The 24,778-nt window shown below is 35.7% G+C and overlaps 1 protein-coding gene across 3 annotated transcripts in view; it reads left to right on the forward strand.

The window, feature by feature from the left end:
* Nucleotides 1-24,778, forward strand: part of ZFPM2 (zinc finger protein, FOG family member 2) — a 472,819-nt gene that overhangs the window by 89,568 nt on the left and 358,473 nt on the right. For 2 of the 3 annotated variants that reach the window (XM_043601585.1, XM_043601583.1), the window contains exon 2: nt 9,467-9,625. The exons of the other annotated variant lie outside the window; for it this stretch is intronic. In XM_043601585.1, the coding sequence (XP_043457520.1) occupies nt 9,467-9,625 (159 nt within the window). The remainder of the gene's footprint in view (nt 1-9,466; nt 9,626-24,778) is intronic. 3 annotated transcript variants of the gene reach the window in all.

A 24,778-nucleotide genomic window follows, 5' to 3' on the forward strand; every position in this document is an offset into this window, starting at 1 on the left:
AGGTCTTTAATCCATTTTGAGTTTATTTTTGTGTATGTTGTTAGAAAGTGGTCCAGTTTCATTCTTTTTCATGTAGCTGTCCAGTTTTCCCGGAATAGTTTGTTGAAGAGACTATCTTTTTTTTTTTTTTCAACGTTTATTTATTTTTTTGGGGACAGAGAGAGACAGAGCATGAACGGGGGAGGGGCAGAGAGAGAGGGACACACAGAATCGAAAACAGGCTCCAGGCTCTGAGCCATCAGCCCAGAGCCTGACACGGGGCTCGAACTCACGGACCGCGAGATTGTGACCTGGCTGAAGTCGGACGCTTAACCGACTGCGCCACCCAGGCGCCCCGAGACTATCTTTTCTTCATTGCATCTTCTTGCCCTCTTTGTCATAGATTAATTGACCACATAAGCATAGGTTTATTTTTGGGCCGTCTGTTCTATTTCATTGATCTATGTGGTTTTTTTTTTTTTTTTTTTTTTGTGCCAGTACCATATTGTTTTGGTTACTACAGTTTTGTAGTTAGTATATCATGAAACCTGGAATTGTGATACAGGCTTCCAGTTGTGGAATGAATGAGTCACAAGAATAAAAGGTACAGAATAGGGAATATAGTCAATGGTATAGTAATAGCATTGAATGGTGACAGATATAGGTACACTTGTGGTGACCATAGCATAACATATAGAGAAGTTGAGTCACCGTGTTGCACACCTAAAACTAGTGTAACATTGTGTGTCAAATAAAAATAAAATAAATAAAGAAATGTGTGTGTGAATACATATATATATATAGTACAAGTCTATAAGGTTATAAGTGTTTTATTAATTTACTTAGTAAATACTTATCAAATCAGAGAAATACAAATACCCTTATGATTTCACTCATATGTGGAATATGAGAAACAAAACAGATGAACATAGGGGAAGAGGAAAAAAAAAGAGAGAGGGAAGCAAACCATAAGAGACGATTAACTATAGAGAAAAAAAACTGAAGGTTGATGGAGGGTGGTGGGCATTAAAAGGGGCACTTGTTGTGATGAGCCCCGGGTGTTGTATGTAAGTGATGAATCACTAAATTCTATACGTGAAAGTAATTTTAACCATACATGTTAACTAACTATAATTTAAAGAAAAACTTGAAATCAAAAAATAAAAAATAAACATATCATTTGTAAAAGGTTCTGTGGATAGGTTCAGATCCTTTCCTTTCTTACTGATAATGCTTTTAAAAATCTAATGTACTGTATACATATTCTGGGTAACATCTGATGTTTCTGTTGTGACAACAGTGTTCACTTTGGGGAAAATTCCTGCTTGCCTGATTCCATATCCCCAAACCAACTGGCAGGGTGAGGGTGGATGGCATCTATATTGAGTAAACAGGAAAGGACCACGGATTTCACACTGTCAAGTGTAATCAACTTCATCAACAATATAATTAGTAATAGTTCAAAGCTATGTGTCTAGACCTTAAAAAAATGGCTAAGTATTTTATCTCTCCTTGACTTGATCTTCAATTTTATTACAAGATAGAATTATAACAGAGAAAATAAAAATGCACAAATAAGTAGAATTTAGGATATCCAAGAAGCCTTCCCTGCCCTCCCCACGTTAAAATGGAACTTCTTTCTTTAAAAGTAAATTTTCAGAGCCACCTGGGTGGCTCAGTCAGTTGAGTGTCCGACTTCAGCTGAGGTCATGATCTCATCTCATGGTTCATGAGTTCAAGCCCCACATCCGTCTCCCTGCTGTCAGTGCAGAGCCTGCATCGGATTCTCTGTCCCCCTGTCTCTGCCCCTCCCCCCCTTGCACTCTCAAAAATAAATTTAAAAAAATTCAAACAATTAAATAAATTTCTGGGGCGCCTGGGTGGCGCAGTCAGTTGAGCGTCCGACTTCGGCTCAGGTCATAATCCTGCAGTTGATGAGTTCCAGCCCCCCATTGGGCTCTGTGCTGACAGCTGGGAGCCTGGAGCCTGCTTCGGGTTCTGTGTCTCCCTCGCTCTCTGCCCCTCCCCCTCTCATGCTCTGTCTCTCTATGTGTCAAAAATAAACACATACATTAAATTTTTTTTAAATAAATAAACTTCCTCCTTTGTACGCATAAATTTATCTTCTTAGCTAGATTATCTGGCCCCTTCTGCTGAGGATGGGTATCTGGTACACTGCTGTTATCCCAGTGCCTAACATAGTGCCTGTCATGTTCTTCACCCTCAATAAATACTGGTCGAATGAATAAAGAAGGAAAGGATGAATAAATGAATACATGCAAGTCTCATAAAGAGGACAAAATCATGTATACGCCCTTCATCTTTTGTGCTTGTTACCAATTAAACACTTTTTATTATTGAAATATATCACAATCATATAAAAATATACTGTTTTAGTAATGAGTAAACTCTCATATTTCTTTATGATAGAGTTACCATCTTCAATAAACTGAGAATAGCTTTATGGGGCTCTGGAGGGAGACCTGATTACAAAATGTTTGAATTTCAGTGCTGTCTCTTGTCACTAACTTCCTGGGTCAATGCACAAGGCATTTACTAATGAACTGAATTTTTTCAATGCCTGAGTTATTTCTTGAGAGTAGTCATTAGAGATTCTAGTTCAAATTTGTCTGTACTTCCTCATCTGACTTTATTCTTCCTGTGATATCAGTGTTTGAGCTAGTAGGTAAGGTTAGTTGCTGCTTGCTAAGCTGGTATATGTTCTAGGCGAAATTGCCATTTTCTTGTTAACTTTACTCAGTTAATGTGAAGGTTCCCAAAGCAAAGCATTTCAAGGCAGGAGGAATTAAAGAATTTAAATTGTTTTCGGATTTCTATATAAGAAGTATTAATACTGCCATCTGTAAAAATGGCCAAAGACCTTGCAGCAAAGAATATTACTCTATTTTTATAAAATCAAAGAGTTTGGTTTTTTTCCCCTAAAGAAACAATTTGAATAAAACCTGACCCCCTTCCCTTCTTTTTACAATGGAATGTGGTCAGATTGAACCCTCCATTAAAAATTCTCTAATATCTTTTTTTTGCATTAACATTTCAAAACTCAATTTAAATATTCACAGATCTCATTTTTAATAAACTTAACAAAATTCAGGTAATTTCTTTCAACTTTCTAGATTGAAGGACAGCAGTTGGTATAGATATAAAAAAGATGTACAGCTATGAGCAAAGCCCAAAATCAATTATATATAAGAAATAACATAACACATGGAAAGAAATTAATCAAAAAGAAGAATTTCTACTATATGATTCTCTGGTCTGCTACCTGCAGGCAACAAACGCAAATGAAAAAAATCAACATTCTTCTGGCAGATAAGAGAAAAATTAATAAAAATGTTTCCTTCCTACTAGATCCCCTGATGCAACTATTGTTAAAAGTGAGTGACTGCAGGAAGAACTTGCTCGTTTAAATACTATTTTTTTTTTTAGACCACAGAAATAAGGCTTTATTCTTGCTGTTAAGCTCAATTACACGAGTTAGTATGGATTGCACTGTCCAAAGAGATCCCTCTTGCCTGCCCCTTCTCATTAAATGGCCCTGTGGGATATGCACGAGACAAATGTAATAGGAACCAAGTGAGAAGCATTTTGAGGTGTGCCTACGGGGGTAATGATGATTCATAAGGAAGGCTGAGTGTGACAGCTGAAAACTCTAAGAGAGGAGCTAGTGAGAGACACAAAATCTGCCCCAGATAAAATTAGTAAAAAGATGTTCGTACTCTGAAGATCGAAACGTTCCTACTCCCTAACGAGATGGGGAGGGGCACACTTTTGTGGATATCTGCTTTTTAATTTAGAGTTGTTTCCCATTTCTGCTTGAACAGGCAGGCCATATATGTACAGAATGTGTGACACCCAAAATCTTTCTTATTAGAAATAAGACATCCAATTTAAATATCAGTCCACCGCCTCATTTCCATCACATACAGAAAATGTAACATAATTTCGGAATGGAAAGTTCTCTTTTAACTCCTTTTACCCATCAACTAAAATGTAGCCTGCCTGTATAGAATTTTGACACGTGTGCATTGCATATTAAACGTGAGCCGGGATTTGCCTATTGCAAGTTTATATTTTCATATTTACCTTTTGGGAGGTAGCATCATGTGATAAATGTGGCTCGATTATTAGGTACTAATTAAAGCGTGGTATACATTCCTGCTTAAATTGTCCCATTTAGAGATCCCTATGTTTTATATTTATTAGAAGGTTTTGCATGCCTTCTCATTTCTTTGTCTGAGTAGATATTTTGCAAATGATTTTAAACAGCATTTGTCAACTTTGGGGAAAATATCATTTTCATTTTCATTAATTTATTTAGATTTTGAGGAGCTGATTCCAATATTCCATTGGTATATATTCTTTGTTCTGTGTGTGAGTAAAATGATGTAAAGTTTGTGATGGAAGCTTTAATATTAATCATACTATCAGATATAAAAATGACCTGAAATGACATACATTAGGAAGCAACGAATTAAAAAGGTTTGGAAATATTTGTGTGTTTTTGGAAGAAACTCACCTAGCAGAATTTCGGAGCACGCGATGATGGATTATTGTAATTATTGGGAATGATAATATTTTAATGTGACTTTCTTCCCACCTGTCAGTTGCAATCAAGGCTGCCCAGTATTCTGAAACAGTCTCATTTTGCTAGGTGGCTAGTCTTGTGCAGCCTCTAGAATGCTTAGAATATTAATGCATGGAGAGGAGACTGAATGCTCTCTGTAGTTCTGTTATGACAACGTGTTTTTCTTGTTTTAATCAGAAGGCACGCAAAACCAAACTAAAATAATTTCTAATAAATTAATGCCAGTGAGTGCTTAAGAGAAGGTACCCCTTTGGGGGGCTAGCATGCCAAAACCATAGAATTTGGCATTTCTTTCTCCTCTTTGTATTTGGCAATGTATTTTAATTTCTGTATAATTTAATTTCTTTCTTGGGTGCTTCATTCTGAAGTGCTTTGAATTTATATGAACGAAGGCAATCTGACATTAAGGTGAGGACTGCTCTAATTTATCGTATGCTGCCAAGGTAGGAAGTTATTGATCGACACAACATATGTTGAAAGACACATATATTTGATTTGATTTAATATTTACTGTGTTGATCCTTACCATTTCTTGAATGTCCTCATTGTGTTGCATATTTTAGTGTTCTTTCCTATATATATATATATATTTTTTTTTTCTCAAAGTGTTCTTTGTCACCTTCTAGCTCTTACCTTAGTGGCTATGGATGGGTTTCAGGGATTTCTTTAACCACCAATATAAATTCATTTACCTGGGGAGTAAGTATTCCTCAAACTGCTTCGTAACCATACAAATACAATTCTTTATCTTCATTTTATTCGTTGACTATATCACCAGTGTATAAGGTAGGACTACTTAATCTTCAACTTCCCACCTGCCCTTTACCAACCGCGGATCACTGAAACAACCACCAAATGAAAAATTCTCCCACACTTTGGTGCAGCGTTTGTAATGGCTGAGTGAAAGGCTGCACCATGCATTAGACGGCCGTCAGTATTGTCAGGGGGTGCGAATCTGCACAACCCTTCTTAGCTTCAGCTTTATATCTAGAGGGCAAGGTAGCTGTGGTCCATTTAGAGGGTTCCCAAGTACCCGATTATCTCCCCTTCTGAAAAAGGAAGTAGTACTTTGTACTCACCAGAATCTCCCAGTAATCTGTATTATTCATCCAGTATAAAATGTGGGAGGATGCCTTCCCATTCTGAGAGACGAATAACAACCTTATGGGCCCAACATATAGCACCATTGTATTCATAGCTTTAGGATGTACAGCTAATTATTAGCATTTTAAAATGAGGGAAATATTTATATTTATACATATTAAGACTATTAATTCTGGCAACTGTGTTTGAATATCTATAAATCAGAGGCAGTTGAAGAGCTGAAATTCAGATTTCCTTCCACTTGCCTGCCAAGTGGCCTCAATCAGAAGTAATTTTCTCCATGAGGGCACATGGAGCTCAGTCGTGAGCCTTTTCTGAGTAGATATTATTATTTGTGTCAAATTATGTGTGGTGATTTTTCTGAAGTGGACTTCTGTGCCCACTAATCCATATACACGAGGTTCCTTCATTCCCTCCTTCATTGGTGCTATTAATTGTACTTGTGCTTCGAGTGTCTTTTACCCTTTTAAAATGTTAGTTTATGGCCACCGATTATCTGTAAGGTTTTCCTGTTAAAGAAACATGCAATATAGACAGTAGAGCGAGATCTGATCTTAAACCATAAATACTATGCATTTTAGGAGAAGCCTTTTTGCCAGAGCCTGATTAGATAGCATGGCAAAAGGAATGGTTAGTAATTTCACATTTTAAAGTACAGTAAATTATATAAATCTGACACTTGCTTTGGGAGAAATACAAGTTGGCCATTAAATCCCCTTCCTGTGGCCTGTTTTAAATATTGACAATGAGATCTCATGTATTGCGAATGAAGATCTCAAGACTTTTTCACCTTTCATTTGGGTTTTTGCAGTTTGTTTTTGAAAATAAGTGCTTCTTTTCAATTATATGCTTGAAATTGTGAATTGATAGCCAGCATATAAAATAAAAGAGCCCACAGAATATAGAACATTATATTATCAATTAAGATCTTATGATAAGCTTTGATAAATAAGGTGTGTGTGTGTATATGTGTATATATATATATATATGTGTATGTGTGTGTGTGTGTGTATATATATATATATATATACACACACATATACATCTCAAAAACATGGGTGGCTTGGTTACAGGTTTATTAAGCACAGATCATTGTTTTGTGCCTTTTTTTTCCTTTCAAATGTTCACACAAGTTTTTCCATTTAAGTTTTATTTAAACTATTAAGTTTGAATTTCATATACCATTAGAGCCAATTTGTTGTCATTGAATATTTTAAAAATTGCTCAGTTATATACCATCTTGAATAAAAATCCTTCTAAGAATGTTAGCATATATGCTCAGAATTTAATTTTTTAAAAAAGAAAGCATTTTTATTACTATTGATTTCATTCTTACAATATGTATGAATTGTCTTTATGATGTATAGCAGAGATGAAAAAAAGAAATTCACTAAAATGTATATGAATTATTTAAAATAGTTATTTAACAATTAGAGATTTAGTTTTTGTTAGCAAAACTCAGAGTTACATATTCTAGAAATTGTCATTTTTGTTAAAACTGATGTTAAGGCAGTTTCTTTGCAGATTGATTTAGTATGTATATAAATTATGTAAATCATTACATATTAGGAACCAACTATTTTAGTTTTGGTAAATAAAATCTATAAGAAGATCTTCCTGATTTTTTCTGGAGGGGCAATCTAATATTTTATAACATATATTCTCAGTAATCTGAGAAAAGCAACATGAGGTGTTTCAATTTGTAGAGACAGATCTTTAAGCATCTATGAGTATTTACATTAATATGAATTAAGCATTTCAGAAGACTTCTGTGTTTTATAAGTTTATTTATGAAGGAATCAGTCTGTAACTACTGAAGAATACTTTGTGTAGTAATATGGTGTATTAATAAAAGGTATTTAAAAATCTTGGATTTTCACATCAATTTTTTCACTTATTAGCTTATAACCTTATTCTGTTTAACTAACTTCCTGAGCTTTCCAGATCCACAAAGTAAAAATAGTATTAATTCTCATACTTACCTCATTGGGTTATTTTAAAGATAGCATAAGAAAGTGCTTTGAAATCGCACATGAAACACAAATGAGACAGCTTCACATGTCTTATTTTGACCAGAATTGTTATTACAATTAAGATGTTTTAAAAAATATGGAGGATATTCTATTAAATTTTTCATTAGACTCAGCATTAAAAATTAGAATTATCAGATAAGTGTTTTAATGATTATATTTTACAGTATTACTGTTTTATATATTCCTTGCATACTTGCTACTTGATGTAATTATTTTAAGAGTTAAAATATTATACTTTTAAAAGTGAAATAATAAAAAAGAGGTAAAAACTAATACGAGATCCGTAACTTTTGAAGGCAGTATGTGCAAAAATCCATGGTTTTTTCCCCCCCTCCACCTTGAGAATAAGAAAACACATTACCAGAGTGTTTGAAATTAACGTATGCTTTTTTCCTTAACATTTCTTATTTTGAAGAAAAAGAGAAAAAATAAATTGTAAAATTGTAAAAAGGACAAAGAACTCCATAAGAAGTTTTTTGCTTGGATGTCCCTTAATTTAAATCCATGCAACGAACTAATTTTGTTCATGAAAGTGTGTCTTATGAATTCTGCCCTTTAGAAATTTGCTTTTGGGAAAATACCAGATATTGCGGTGTATGTACCTATTCTTGTTTGCCTACACATACAGAAAAATTGCATTTTGTGCACAATTTTAAATTATTTATGAGATTTCTTCTTTGGCCCTGAGAATTTTCCAGCACGTTTCTAAGAAGTAAGAGAGAGACTACCTAAGCCCGTTAAGTATTTAGCCTGTCTGATGAGACTGTGGATGTGAGTGACAATTAGTACAAATTACCATAATTGTGTCCTTTGGATAAAATGCCAGATCGCTTCTTTAAGGAGCAAATGCAGGCCTCTGCTTAGTAAAATGAGTCAGACACTTTTCTTCTCTAGGGCGGTCAGGAATTCATAACCAGCCATGTGGTATCCCCATGTAGTCCACTTCTGACCCATCTGAACAACGATAGCCCTCCCTTTCCTTTCAATAAAATAGGTCCATTAATGTAGGGCACCTCACTCTCATTCACTCTAAGGGAGTTGTATTTTTATTACTGAAAAAGTATCACATAAATACAAATTACATTTTTTCATTAGAAAACTACTTTTCATTTCAGAAAAAATTCAATTAATTATGAATAGGGTTATGCTTTCATCAGGGAGAGAAATATGTAATTTTTCTTCAAGCCTCAAACACATATAATGAAATCTTTTCTTGGAATCCACTCTTAAGATGGGTTTTTAAAAGTATAGACTTTATTAAAATCTCAGTTCAATTAAAATGCATTCAATTACTTTAAATCTTTATTAAAATCTCAGGTAAAATTGTACAACGATGTAAAAGAGACTTGTACTCTTTACCAGGCAGTTAATTCTAACACATGAACATAAAGTGCACAGTTTTGCTCTTCAGGAGAGAATTAAAGAGAGAGAGACAGAGACAGAGAGAGAGAGAGAGAAGAAGATTTGGTCTTGGAGTTGGGGGTGGGGAAGGGTTGAAGATGGAGGTTGTTTTCTATGTAGTAACTTCAGGCACTGGTTTCCTTCCACTTCTCATTATAGATAATTGTTTCTTGTGAATATGAGGGTGGCATTATCTTGTGTAAGTCCCCTTGATGATATTGCTTGGCCCACTCATAGAATACATTTTTTTCTCACCAATTTAACCAAAATACCCTATTAAAGGATTTTATTTCACTAGCTTCTTTGGATGTTTTTGGTACAGTGTCCCTGATTCTTTTTCAAGGGCCGCTAGAAGATGCCATTGAAGAGGAAGAAGAAGAGTGTCCATCAGAGGAGACAGACATCATCTCAAAAGGGGACTTTCCATTGGAGGAAAGCTTTTCTACAGAATTTGGGCCTGAAAATCTGAGCTGTGAAGAAGTGGAATACTTTTGTAACAAAGGTAATCATTAATGGTTGGATGCAATATGGGAGTCCATTTACTCAGGTGATTTTGCAAACTTTAAAAAATGCACTGATAGAGTGCACGAAAAGTGCTCAAAGTGCTGATACAAAATTCAAGAGTCTGAAAATACAACGTAGAATGTTTTAAACACAAAATGATATTTTGAGGGCTAAAAGAAGTAGTTCCACTTTAATAAGTCATTTTGTACATTAAAAAAATACTTTCATGTTGATTGGCCAATTCTAATAGATTTCATTTTTATCATGTATTCATTTAATCTTTCACAAGTGTTTATTGAATGTCAGTTGTTTGCAAGGCACTGAATTAGGCCCTGAGTATAAGCATTGGATGGGCAGATAGTTCCAGCCCCAAGGTTCTGGCTCACTTCTTTTAAAAACTCGATGCTTTAGGGGCACCTGCCTGGCTCATTCAGGAGAACATGCGATTCTTGATCTCAGGTTGTAAGTATGAGCCCCACAGTGGGATTAGAGTTTACTTTAAAAATAAAAATAAAAATAAAAATAAAAATAAAAATAAAAATAAAAATAAAAATAAAAATAAAACTTGAGTGCTTTAGGTGTTTGACATTCTATAACTGAGGATGGTACTCTTTTAGATAGTGTCAAAAGGAAAAATATTTTCCCAGTCTAGATATTCTATTTTCCCAGTCTATTCTATATTCTATTCTATATTCTATATTCTATAATATAAGAATTATATTATATCTATATATCTTATATATATATATTAGATATATATATTATATTATATCTATATATCTTATATCTATAAGTCCCAGATATTCTATATTTTCCCAGTCTAGATATTCTTTTAATACATTAACATTATGCTGGAAGAAATACCTGAGACAATATGTGTCAGTTTATTTCCAAACTTGACTTGAAGTCAGGTGGCCTCACCAGTAACTGTGTCTTCATTGGGCATATGTATTCATTTGTCTGTGTTTTTCAAAAGTGCATTTAAGGTTTCTCATGATTCTTTTTTTATTTTTTTCTAATTTAATTGTTTTGTCTTTGCAAGTGAGGTGGATCTTCTATCATCTCCTGCATCAGCACACAGTTTCACAAGTGGTTAGGTTGCTTCCTTGGTTTGGAGCAGCTGATTTTGCCAGTTTTACTATGACAGTTTCTTAGAGGGCATGGATGAGTGTGTGTCTATCTCTATTTGTCTGTGTTTGTGCACGAACCATTTTTATTTGGACGTGTGTATTTTTTAGGCAGAGAAGTTGTGAGAAAAAATGTTTTGTGTGTGTAAATCTGTTGATTAGCTTTGATGGCCTAAAATTAAGAATGATGATACAGCTTCCAAAAAAACAAAACAGAAAACAAAAACATAACCTGCCAATACAGGTATCCTAGTGGCCACAGATATATTCGATACATATTGTTAAAGTTCCAGTATGACTCTCTCCTGTTGCTAGTGTGTTAGAAACAAAAGAAGTCAGCCACTGCTTATCCCTGTGGTCAGTAGAACTTTGAAAACTATGGAAATGGAATGGCGGCATTAGCACCTGGCCACCCTGAAGTTTAGAAAATGTCCTCAATCTTTAACTCCCATTGGCCTCAAGGTGACTTTGAACCTGGTCCTTGTCTCCTACATTGGAGACTTTTGGTTGAAAATGAGAGTGATATGGACAGAGTAGTTCTTCTTCGGTAGTGTTGACTTAGTTTGGACCAAGTTAATATTTTGCTTGGCTCTTCTGGATGCTGGAACCATTTCTTGATTATAGTAGCCACGGCAATACATGTAAAAGCTGGCTGGAAACGAAGTTTTTAGATCTGTATTTGCAGACCTCTCATTTTCCCTCTTTGTCAGGTAATATATTCTTTTTTTAAATTTTTTTGAATGTTTTTATTTGTTTTTGAGACAGAGGGAGACAGAGCATGAGCAGGGGAGGGGCAGAGACAGAGGGAGACACAGAATCCGAAGCAGGCTCCAGCCTCTGAGTGGTCAGCACAGAGCCCGACGCGGGTCTCGAACTCACCAACGGTGAGATCATGACCTGAGCTGAAGTCAAAAGCTTAACCAACTGAGCCACCCAGGCGCCCCTGTCAGGGAATATATTCTTAAGTGCATTGTAGAGCACATGCCTTATGTTACAGTAAATAGAAGGAATCAATAGTGAGCGTGTACCATTTACTGTTCTTGTTCTTGTAAAAAACAATGTGTGGATTCAGACCATTTTTGCCAACATAATTAATCCAGAGAAGCAGTAGTGATAGTTATTACTAGACTACGTTTTGGGATGATGATTGATTAAGGGCTATGCTTGACAAAAGAATATAGAACTCCAAAATTTAAGTTGGTAGTATCTGGGGAGGAAAAAAAAAAAAATATATATATATATATATATATAGCTAAATATATAATTAAAATGAATTAATATAAAATTATACCTATAATTAATGTATTACATAGTATAAATATAACTTTCTAATGTTTAGTTTCAAACTAGCAAGTAATGATGGGTGGAAAAAAGAATTGTCATTTTCACATAATATTTTTCAGGATAAATACTACTGTTACTATTGCAGATTGCTGTCATCTTATTTAATAGGGAAAAAATTTCATTATTTTACTCTCATAAAATGTGAGACCAGGAGATTTTCACTGAAGTCAGTAGGAACTGGCGGAAAAGAGAGACAGCTCTTTGACAGATATTGTATCCCCTTGAGGTCATGGTAGGGATTCCATCTGTTTTTCACTTAAGTTGATTAGCTACAATAGGAAGAGAAAAGTTTCTCTCTGGAAAATTAGAAACTAATCTTTCTGTAGAAATTCACATATTAGTCTCAATGACACACAATTACGTTTTTTTTTTCCAATTGTAGGGAAGAAGATAGGTTTGGCATTAAAAGAGTATAAGTATTTCAATGGTTAATGATGCCACTGTCAGGATGAAGGAGTGTATAAGAACTGTTCACCTGAAGAAAAATGTTTCAGTGATGAAACATATTTTTGCATATATTTTAAGTCATTTATAACAACTCAAAAATTGTGTATGTCTACCTATCTATCTATATGAAAATAAATTGGATTATTTGGATTATGTTATATTGGGTTATTATTTCATCTAAAGATCTAGTAGCCATGATTAAAATCTAGCAATGACATGGTTCCTTTACTGAGTTCCAGGGGTAACACTTTTGAACATCAGATGCTTTGTTTGCACTTAACAAAGGATAACAGTTTAAAAACTCTGATCACAAAAACATAGTTAGAATTTCTGAAGTGTTTGGGGCGCTTGGGTGGCTCAGTCAGTTGTGTCCAGCTCTTGGTTTTGGCTCAGATCATAAACTCAAAATTTGTGAGCCCAGGACCGCTTGGAATTCTCTCTCTCTCCTTCTCTTTCTGTTCCTCTGCTGTTCTCTCTCTCTTAAAATAAATAAATAAACTTAAAAAGAAAAAAATAATATCTTAAGTGTTTCAAACAAGGTATTTGGGTAGTGAGTGGAGAGTACTGAGGACACACGTATAATTTCAGTATATCTTCATTCATATTTTAGCGACTGCGTTGTGTATAAAAGGAACCATATGCCATTGTAGTTTTCCTTTTTATTAAAAAATGGTAAAGAAAGCCCTCTTGGTACATCTATGAAGACATAGCTTTTCATAAATAAAAGTTCCTACTTCCTTTTGAAATTAAGCTTCTACATTACACAGGATATTTTCAGCGTTTAAAATGATTCTCTACTTATTGTTGTGGTATTTTCCTCAGTTCCATATGGATATTATCTATTTCCTTGCTGTCAAAGGGCAGGCTTTTTTACAAGTCTCAAAGCATTTATTAATATTATTGCTGGTCATTATAAAACATGTGATTAAATACGACCCAAATCACTCCCATAATGTGATATTCCACAGAAATGTCAAAATGTGGGTGAGAATTTTATGTCAATGTTTAGATGTGCAAAATTCTAAATCATGTGAATCTAAGCCTTAAATATTCACAATTAGCAGCGGGAAAGATCACCTTTAATAAACCCTTGTTAGAGTTGCAGGCCTAAAATTGGAACGTGGCAATTCTGTTGAAGTTTCTTTGGTCACTTTTTACTTTGTATTAATTAGTTGCATGTTTCACATCTCTATTCTTCATCTTTTGAATGAGTGAAATGAACTGTTTATTGAAAGATGCTCTTCTTAAAGTTGCTTGCTCTCCTTAGATTTTAAAAATTTCAGCAAACTATAAAGCGATACTTAAAATTTGCATCCTCTTTTGTGCACTGAGCTGAGATCATTTGGCATCTTGCCTTACAGTATCTCCAAGAGGAAGGAAACAAGCAAGAATTATTTCCTTGAATTTACAGATGACGAAGACATCAAGGCTGGGTCCATAAGTGCTACACGTTTCCTGTGGTACTGGATTATATGCTTCAGTGATTTGTTTTCTGCCTTTCTTCTGGTTTATATAGTAAACATGGAAGTGCATCAATGCATGTTTAGAACTAAGCAAACTAATACAAATTGAAACATAGGTGGTCTGCAGAGCAACTGGGAGAGCTTCTAGTATGTTACTGCTGGCAGGTGGGAACTCATATATTAGCAATTCTTGGATAAACTCAGAGACAGTAAGTTTCCTGGTGGGGTTGATAGGGAGCCATTGTAAAACTGGGCTACTATTACTGATTATTTGCAGGAGGAGATACTCACTGAAATACCCAAGTTTGTTAATGACTGAAATTAAACAAACATGTCTTGGGATATATTCCAAGAGAATGTCACAGGATATGTGAACAGGAAGAGAAGTGTCAAGTTAACATCACTGTAGGCTAGGAGAATCTACTATTATTCAAAAAGGAAAACTCCAAAGAAACTATATGTAGGTGAACTTTGAATTATTGATTAGCTAGAAAAGGTAGTGAGGGTCCTTACCAAGTGTTTCCTGCTGATATCATCTCTAAACAAAGGCTGAAAAGGAAAATGATGCCATCAGACTTGATTTTGGAAGAGAGACAAACTTTCTTTAAATAATAAGATCTGTGTTTGGAGAATAGTCAGAGAAATCACTAGGGGAAGTTCTTAACCTAGACAGACGAACTAATATTAGAGGTCTTCAAGTTTAAAGAAATTTGAAAATAGAAAAATGCAAAGCATATTAAAGAAAACAGAATAAAACCTGAGTTACTGAGACTTGGATTTAACTCCAGCCCCAGAAGTAATTAATACCAAACCAAAAGCAAACATAAACAGATATTTAATCAGGTTGGCAGAAGCAGTTCAATAGATAAATTCAATACAACTCAACCCATTTTTAAGCATCTGGTGTGTACCAGACACACTTCTCGGGTGCTGTGGATACAGCTGTAGACAAAAGTCAGTCTTATTTTCAGGAAGAGACAGACAATAAATAAGCAGACTCACATTGTAAAATGTGATGGGTGATGTTGAGCACTAGAAAGCAAAACAGGTAAGGGTAATAGAATGGTGTGTGTGTGTGTGTGTGTGTGTGTGTGTGTGCGCGCGCGCGCGGGCGCGCGCGCGTTCACATGCACATGCGCACGCACGCAAGACAGAGATTTTGTAAGAATGATGGGAGAGCGAACTTTGAGCAGCGACCTAAGGAAAGGGAATGAGCTTCCAGGTACTCCGTCCGGGTCGAATCTGCTGTACCTATGAGGTTAGTGTTGCAGGAAAACCAGAAGAGGACAGCAGAGAGCTGGGGAGTTGGAGAAGTGTAGTCCTACCTGTGGGACTTGCTCTAGGAATCTGTTGGATTCACAACCACTATGGAAAGCTTGAGAGAGCCACAGAGGAGAGCTGAGGTGTAACTGGGAGAAGAGGCATGGTCATGACAGGTTGGTACATACCTAGAAAAGAAAGGCCTACAAAAAGTAGAGGTTAGAGTAGGAAATGGAAACAAGCAATTTGGGGAAGCTGTCAGGGGATACAGATAACCCCAATCACAATCATCCCTTTAGCCAAGGGCTTGATGAGACTCCATCTGTAGCTCATTAATGTCGGTTCCGGAAGAGCAGTTTGGGGTGTTTGAGAATTATATGAGTCACTTTGCTCCCTTCCACAATGCGACATCCTTGTATCAGAAAGATAACGAGTAGAAGACGTGAGTATCTGAGTCGGTTTTATCATTGTGCTGAACTGTTTCTGCCGGTAGGTTGCCAGACTCACTGAAATGTCCTCCCACATTCCCTTTAATTCTATCAGTTTATGTAGTTTGGTAGTTTAGTTTAAAAAATAAGAAATAACTGAGGAAAAGTACGATGTCTCTTTGGTAACAAATCCAAGCTTAGATTATTTGCATTAATCCCCCTTTCCCATGTTAAAGTAAAGCAACAAAAATGTTATCTAGATTCCTAATACCGAAAAGAAGAAAAAAAACCTGCACCTTCATGCAGATTTGGTTGTGGGAGTAGTAACTACTTGTTTTTCATCTAATCCAGTGTCCAACATATACACTGACTGTGTCGTTTCCTATTTTCTTTTTATTTTATTATTATTTTTTCAATTCAGAAAGTCTGTTTACTTGTATTTCATAAACCCTTCTCAATTGGGTTGCTTTCTTTCCTACTCACTTTTGCCTTTAATGACATGTTTTTGCCTCCTCTGACGCTTGGGCAACTGGAATCAGAATTTGCAAAAGGCGGCTCTTCCATAATCACTTTGAGTTCAATAAAGAAGGAGATCTTACAGGCAACTTTGTTCCTTTTTTTCTTAACGGGATTAAGAAGCTGAGCTTTTAAAATTCTTGCATATAACATTGACATTTCCAGGGTGTGTTTGGACCAGGGAGTTCAAAGAGAAGGAATAAAAAAGAAAAGCCAATATGACTTTGTTTTTTACCTTGCTGGAGGAACTGTTTGTGCAAATCGCCTATAAGCTTATTGACCTGAATCTTTGACTCCTTGTTTTCTCTGGATTTGGCTGGAGTGGAGACACTGATGGAGCCCTGATAGAGCTGATTGAACAGCCCCCAGCTTTGCTTGGCACGGACCTCCCTTTTTCCTTCTGCACCACCTCCCCCTCCCTCCACATGACATTATTGTTCCTTGGCAAACCTGGATCTGTTTTCCTGGATCCAGTACTTCTTTTTTGTAACATTTATTTTAAAATCCTTACCATTTTCTTATGTAAGTCATGTAACAATGCAAAACGGAGAGCATTTTTTTTAGAATAGAGACATAGAGGCTGTATTTATGTCCTTGCTTGTATTTTTATCTCATGAGACTGGAAGAAAAAAATAATACCTATCACTCTTTTGTGGCCATGTTAAAATCTCCAAAACATAGTTTTTGTTTGCAATCTGAAAGATATTTTCTAAAACTACAGTTATTGGAAAAAATGAGAGAGCATTAGAAGGCAGTTTGTTCTTACAGGGAGTCAGCATTTTCTTGGTTTTGATGGACCAGAGGGTGTACAGATTTTGCCCACGACTTAGTGTTTTATATGTAGGAGGCAGATCAAGCTTTGTCTGTCTACGTCATCTCTGATCCCGAATATATCATCGTAATAATTTCAACAAAATCAAAATGATTGATTTTATGTGGTGTTGAAATGACTCATGATGATATCATTTATATGAATCATATATGATTATGTAGACCACTTTTTTGCATATGATCAACTCAGTTTATTGTTTTGTCTGTAAGCTGACCACTAACAGATCTTCATTGTGCAATCTACAAAAGATATTTGTTAAATATTTAAGACTTGATAAGATATATAATCACCAAATTCTCATAATTTATTAAATAATTTCATGTTGTAACAAAGTTTATTTCATTCTGCTTGTACCTGGCTACTTAAGATGCCAAGAGATATTTGGCCAAATTTTAGTTATATTCTTATTTTACATCAGCATTGTTGTTGATAATAAAAATGGAAAATTACTTACAAAATCATATTTTGCCATTTAGAGGAATCGCCTTTTTGGTTTTATGTGTAAGGTTTTTGTAAGTGAAAGAACATTTTTTGACCTGCAAAATTTACTATAGTTGGTTGTTTTCCCTAAAATGTTGCAAGTCACAGGAAGAGTAAGAATTTATTTAACCTCCTGGTACTATATATATTATATATATGTAGTATTTCCAGATGTGTGTATATATATATACACACACACATATGTATATACATATATATATACACATATGTATATACATATATATATACACATATGTATATACACACACACATATATGTATATATATGTGTATATATATACACACATCTGGTATTAATAAACATCTATGTTGTTTGATTTTTTTTCACTTTTAATCTGGATACTGAATTAATCATTAATTTTAGCTGAGTACTGTAAAGGAGAACTACCTATTTATAAGCCCTTTTATTGTTACATTTTCTCAGTGATATTTGGATGAATAAAGAGCCCATGTTCCTTGAAGGAAGTAGTTTTGATCAAGTTGTAATTGTATAAATAGCCATTTTTAATTAATATATATATATATATATATACATAACAATTCATACAGATGTACATTAATATTTGCCAGTCATTTACATGTACTAACTCTTAATTTATTTTTCTGTTTATGGAAAATTTACGTTACGAACGTAGCATTAGCATTAGAGAACCCTGGGAAGCTAATTTACTTTAATCATATGGAGTTAACGTCTTCTACAACCTTGAATCTGACAGTTGGTCACATGATCTTAGATACAATGTTATCATTTTAGAGAAACTGATCTGTTAGAAGGAGTTGCATCTCTTCTACTTTTTATCCTTAAACAGCATAAATGATTTGAGAAAATGTCCTTTGTTCTGCACTAACGTATTTCAGGTTTATACCAAATAAGACTTCCAAAGCTCTGTGTCTTTTAATACAAAATTTGTATTTCCTTGTGAGTACATAAAATTTCTCACAATGTTTTGATTATTACTTAGGAAGCAACAGGAAGTATTAAATAGCCTGCCCCTCTACTACCTGGTGGGATAATCTTTATCTCTGGTAGGCCTAAATGTAGAAGGTGTAAAAGGAAATGAAAGCTGTGGTAGGATGAATTTAATTACAGTAATAAAGTCAGTCATTTTTTTGTTGTTCTTAAAAGGTCAAGTAAAAATAACTGAATGTGTTACACCAATGGAGTAAATACTGATAACGAATGCAGATTGCTGTTTCAGCTTCTTTTTTGTAGTTCAATGAGATTCCAGAGATTGGCATTGAGACTACGTACCAATTATAATAATTATAATAATGGTAATAACAACTTTCATTTGCTGACTGCTCCTGAAAGTCAGACATCTTGCTGTACGTGAATCATCTCTAATCAACTTACTGTCCTGCAGGGTAGATGCTATTTTCCCCTGTGACTTTCAGAGGGTCAGTAACTTGGTCAAAGTCACAAAACTACTAAAGGTTAATACTAAATGAAAACTAAGGTGATTATACTTATGAACATAGAGAACTGCTTTTGTTTTCTGGTGCCCATCAGTATAATTCTTGTAGAAGAACAGGAACCCGTCTGACGAAGCCTGGGCATATGAAGTATAAAGCTAACTTTTCCAAGGTATTTTTAATCTGGCATTCTCTAATTAAACACGTATCAAGCCTGATGTGTCAGTCAGGAATAAGGGGATATATTAAGACAAAGAAATAAAAAAGAAAGGTTCAAGGAATGAGAGGTGTGCTTAAAATATTTAGAGCCTCCTCTGTTACATCTTTCAAGACTCTGTATCAACATAAACTAGCTTAGCAGTGAGTGGAGTTGGCATTTTGACATAATGAGAGGGCTATGTTGAATGCTCTTTAGACTCATCATACTAACTGGATGGTTATGTTACCCGCATTGGGTGGCATAAAATAAGCCACAGTTTCTCACTGCCCGTTTCTTGCGAAGTTGTTTTCAGGTAATCGAAATGAGTGGGGACAACCCAAAATGTGTGTACTTGGGCAGAAGCCAGTAACAAATGGCAAGAAGGTTTACAAATCCATCAAAACTATTTGGATCGGCATTTCAGCCCTGTAGAAATGTTTGCAAAGTGAACTCTTTAAAACAGCTTGACCTTAACACAAAATGAGACCAAATAAAAAGCGGAGAAAGGAAGGAAGGAAGAGGGGAAGAGGGCATTGTTTGCAGGGAAAGCTCTGGGCACCGTGGAAACTTTTCACTTTTCTGAAGGAAATGCAGTGCAGCAGATGGTACAAGTGGAAGTGAGATAAACATAGGAACTGGAAAAGTAAGCAATACATTCTAACAGGTTCTGTATCAGAGATCTGGAGAAGCGGAAAGATTAGACAAGGAACTGTTCTGAAACTTGACAGTGGCTGTATCTTACCACGTCTTACGTATGTAGGAGATGGAGAGTGGAATTGCACAGACAGTAGGCTGTGATTATATTTTTCTGACAGTGAGAAAGGAAGGTCTCTTTAAGGATTATTTTTAAAGATAGTGATTTATCAAGGTAGAAATCTACAGATACATAAAACACTTGCCCCCCTACCTATTTAACAATAGGATTTGATATAATTTCTCTTGTTGCACAGCATTAGCACAAGACAGTATATTTTTGATTCAGGTAAGCTTTTTTTCAATGCGAATTGTGGTCCAGTCTAGTTAAACAACACTGAGAACCTATATTACTTGTTTCTGGTTGTAGAAGCCTTGATATGTGTGAGTGTTTGCACAGACCACACATGTACAGAGGCAAAAAGGGGAATATATAAAGAATGTTCTCGTTTCTTAAAGATACAGCCCTCTAGTAAGGAAAAGAAAACATGAACTAAGTGAGACAAGGAATATCTAAAAGGAGTGGAAAAAATGTTAAGTTTGAGCTGATAAAGGAAGGAGTGTGTTCTTTCTCAAGCTTCCTTGTATTGTGCTATTTACCAGCACATACCTGCCTCATTTAATCCTTGGGACTTGGGCGCCTCTATCCTGTCCTGGTGGCCGAATACCAAAGGGAATGCTGAAATACAGGAACTCATAACAAGAAACATTTCTTCAAAAATACGGAGTGATACTGAAGGAAATGGACAAGGAAAATAGCCTGTATCCTAAGGAAAATCCAATTTAGAGAGGAATGATGTTTTCTCTTTAACATTGGCAGCTGTGCAGAAGAACCTCTGAAGCAGCCGTAAAAACTCTGATCACTAATAAAAGGAAGGAGTTTTGAAAATTTACATAAAATGTGAACCTTGTCTTTACACTTAACATTGCCAGAGCAGTATTAGATGTATTAATTTACCATTTTCGTGTATTTGGCCATTGTTTAGCTACTTTTATATCAAATGATACGTCCAGGATAGTTCAATGCAGCGCAGTGGAGCTTTAGAACTCCTCACTTGCATAGACTCCTTCCAAGACCTTGCACCTAATTTTCTAATTATGGCTTTGGATTCCTCTTTTATGGAGGGCCTCCCAAACTGTGTAAGCTTTAGGCTTCAGAAAGCCTGAGTCAACCCCCATTAGTACCTTTGGTCAATATGAGTGAGCTCAGAGGAGATAGCAATGATCCAGCATGAAGTGTGGTTTCAAATTCATCATTTTTAGAAAACCTTGAGTAAGGTTCCCAAAATGTCTTGGTATTTAGATATCTGAATTCCAAATCTGTTACCATTATGGGATAAGTCACCCTGTGTCTAAAGAGACCACAGACACTCATGAAAGTGCTGTGTTAAAAATTAGAGCAGAAGGGGGGAAAATTCTCCCACGCTTCTAAAAATCTGGATGATGCTGTGGATACTATCTATGTTTTTCCTGCGTTATCACCAGCAGCCAAGGACCTCTTGCTGGCCCTGAGGGAGGAGGTGGTGTGGGGAGACCTTGTGGTAAAAAGAGTCTGAATGGGTATTGTGATAGCATACGTGGGACTCTCTCTCCACTGGCGGTAGAAGCTAGATTTGGATCTGAGTTGGAATGAGGCTGATGTGACCTAGAATATATTTTTTTTCCTTTTTATTGCACAGATATGCAAACTTAATCAGGATTAGATTCAACTAGAAGGATAGGTTCCTGGAAGCTGCCACAAAACTCTCCTATTTCTGTTCTCTTGTCCTGAACTTAGTCTTATGAGTGGTCCACCTCACTAAAAGGGAGGCTGGCAAATGTGGTCTTTATGATCAGGCAGCACCATGCCCAGCTCTAAATTCTGTTACTATGAAGTGTTTTCAGCTTATGCAAAGGGCATAGATTTTATATGCCTTTGCTTGATTATTGGGTTAATGACTCAAAGCATTATGCAGTCAGTTCACTCAATATGCATACTTTATCCAGTTTGATAAATATTTATTGAACATGTGCTATATCAGACATTGTGGGGCATGCTGTGGATACCATGTAAGTAAACACAGGGAAGCCTCTGGCTATTCTGGAATTTACATGATAGTGGGGAGGCAGGCATTACTAAAATAATCACACAAGTGGTACAGGGTGGTTTGACATAGTGAGGAAGGTCAGAGAAAGTATCCTTTAAGGATATAATACTTGAGCTGGCATCTAATGCTGAATAGGCATTAATTAGATAAAAAGAGGTAATAATGTTTCAGATAGATGGAACAGCATATGGTTGGCAAGAGCCTGATGAACATGCAAAGAGGGCGACGGAGATTGTTGTGTGAGTTGACCCTGGAGAAATAGGTGTGGGCCAGAGAGATGACAGTGACCCTAAGGTGAAGGGTAGGAAATGACGAGAAGGAGCATAAAATAGGAAGACAGATATCTTGAAAGCTGAAGCATTAAATGCAAATCCGAGCTTCCCATAAGCCATAGTAGAGAGAGAAAATGGGGGTAAGGTGTAATTTCAATTGGCAAGCAGTAGAAAAGTAGGGTTTATCTGCAGAAATAACTGTTATCCCCTAGTTTTGAGCTCTGAGAGTCATTTGTCATTAGGTATCTGAACTAGTGTTGGATAAAGGGCCTTCAGATACAGACTGAAGCTGTTGGTTGCTGTCCCAGAATATTCATTCTCCGCTGGCCTTTAGCACTTTGTATGTGTGGCTTGAATAAAGTCTGTTTGTAATTAGTAAATTATATTGTAGTAATGGAACACTATGGTAATGAGTAATTGCTTATGAATCATATTCTTAAATGGATTATGAGGCCTCTTTGGAAAAATCATTTTGTTAAAGAGGAAGGAATAAACAATAAGGTTCTATGGAAAGCAGTGTTCAGACATCATCTTAAACTGGCTTGGTCTTTCTGTGTAGATCGGGCTGGCTTGTTAAAGAGACCATTTCAGAGACTGTGAGATTTGGCTTTACTTTGTGTTGTTGTTGATGGTGATGATTTCCTAAAATGAATGCTGGGTTTGAATCTTGAAGACCGAAGCCAGCAGACTGAAGGAATGACGGTTTCTTGATAATACAACAGATCTGTAAAAGATAAATTACAGTTGAGAGTATCCTCACTTACAGATTATCACGCATTACTTTCTTCTTTGGAGCAAGAAGTGCCTTAACTGTGTAGGATCCTCTTCTTTGTCTTTTTATTTAAAAAAAATTTTTTTAATGTTTATTTTTGAGAGACAGAGCATGAATGGGGGAGGAGCAGACAGAGAGGGAGAATCCGAAGCAGGCTCCAGGCTCTGAGCTGTCAGCACAGCCCGACATGGGGCTCGAACCCATGAACCGTGAGATCATGGCCTGAGCTGAAGTCGGACGCTTCAGCACCCACGTGCTCCTTTTCTGAATGGAATATAATAGTTCAGTGAGGGTTTTTTTGGGGGGCAGGGGTGGGGTAGGTAGGGAGAAAGGGAAGAGACAATAAGGACAAGCTTTGAGATACACATTTTAGAAAAATCTTTTTAAAGTAGGTTTTTTTTTTAATTCTCCCACACTTGGCTTACATATTGATTTTTTTCAAGTGTCCATAGAGAAAAGTAATAAGAAGCAGAAATTTTTGAATGATATACTGCTGAGAATTTGCCTTATTTTATTGCATGTGGATATTTCCCTTATGCACCAGATCTTTAGTGAACTTAAACTTTGTGAAAAGCTCTTTTCACATGGGAGATGATATTCAAATGTGGGGTAAGTGTTTAAGACTGTAGAAATAATTTATAAACCACTGTCCTTTATTCCTGAGTTATTAACACTGTGACTTTTATGTAATACAGCTACCATAAACATCAGTGTGTTGAATAATTTCCTCTTACTGGCTGTGATAGAATGCCACAAATTATGGTGGTCACCCGTTAACCGTAGAGAGGAGTTTCTTCTCCAGGTAGCAGACTTAGCTCTGGACGGCTGTCACCACTGTCATCCACAATTGTCTGAAATCCAGAAATCCAGTGTCTGAAAATTCATAATCAGATAAATGTGGACTCTATTCTATTGACGTGTTTAATTGCTCCTGTTCTGGAATATGATAAAAGGTTATTGCCAAAACAGTGACATATTAAGGAGATCGCATGCATTTTTAAAAATAACTGTCCACTGAATATAACTATCCAGAATATGGCAAAACCCTACATTTTCTTATACGCTTATAGCACATCTAAGGGAGACTTAAGTCAGACACCATCATAGAGGTCCATAGAATAATGGACCTTTTCTTATCAAATGGTTGAAATGTTTAGGTATCTTCTTAGGTATTGGCAAAAAGGGATAATAATTGTACATTTTTATTTTTGTATCTGGCGACATAACCATATCTATAATTTTGACAATGCAGTGTTAATTTAACATGATGCTTTTGTTTGATGAATCTATAACCAAACAGTTGTTTTAAGCCCAACAATATCGTGAGGCTATTAGGCAAAGCAAACCAGAACTGAATCGTAAACTTAAATGTCCTCGCCCTTCAATACAAAGCTGTAGTTTTCTGTTTTTGACTGTTACAGTCCTTTAACCAAAGCTATCTTGTCTGATGATAAAACCATAAGTGTATGAAGCTCACACATTTTTCATCTCTTTTATGACCTTATCTTTCATGAGCGGCTTCTGTGAAGGTATCCTAACTATAGGAAGCACCTGGAAAACATATGTGATATCTATTCTCTGATAAGCAGTGTGAACAAGAAAGTAGATCTGTCACTTCTGAACTGTTCATTGTTAAAAAATACTTTGATGATTTAGCTGATTGCGAAATACATTATAGGGATGACTAACAGCTACAGTAACACTCTTAGTCAAGAAAGTTCAATAGTTTTATTGTACAAGAATTTCTATAAGAGGTTAATATTGATAGGAACTACATGGATTAAAGGAGCAGGGTTGA

Source organism: Prionailurus bengalensis, chromosome F2 (genome assembly GCF_016509475.1).
Source record: "Prionailurus bengalensis isolate Pbe53 chromosome F2, Fcat_Pben_1.1_paternal_pri, whole genome shotgun sequence".
NCBI lineage: Eukaryota > Metazoa > Chordata > Mammalia > Carnivora > Felidae > Prionailurus > Prionailurus bengalensis.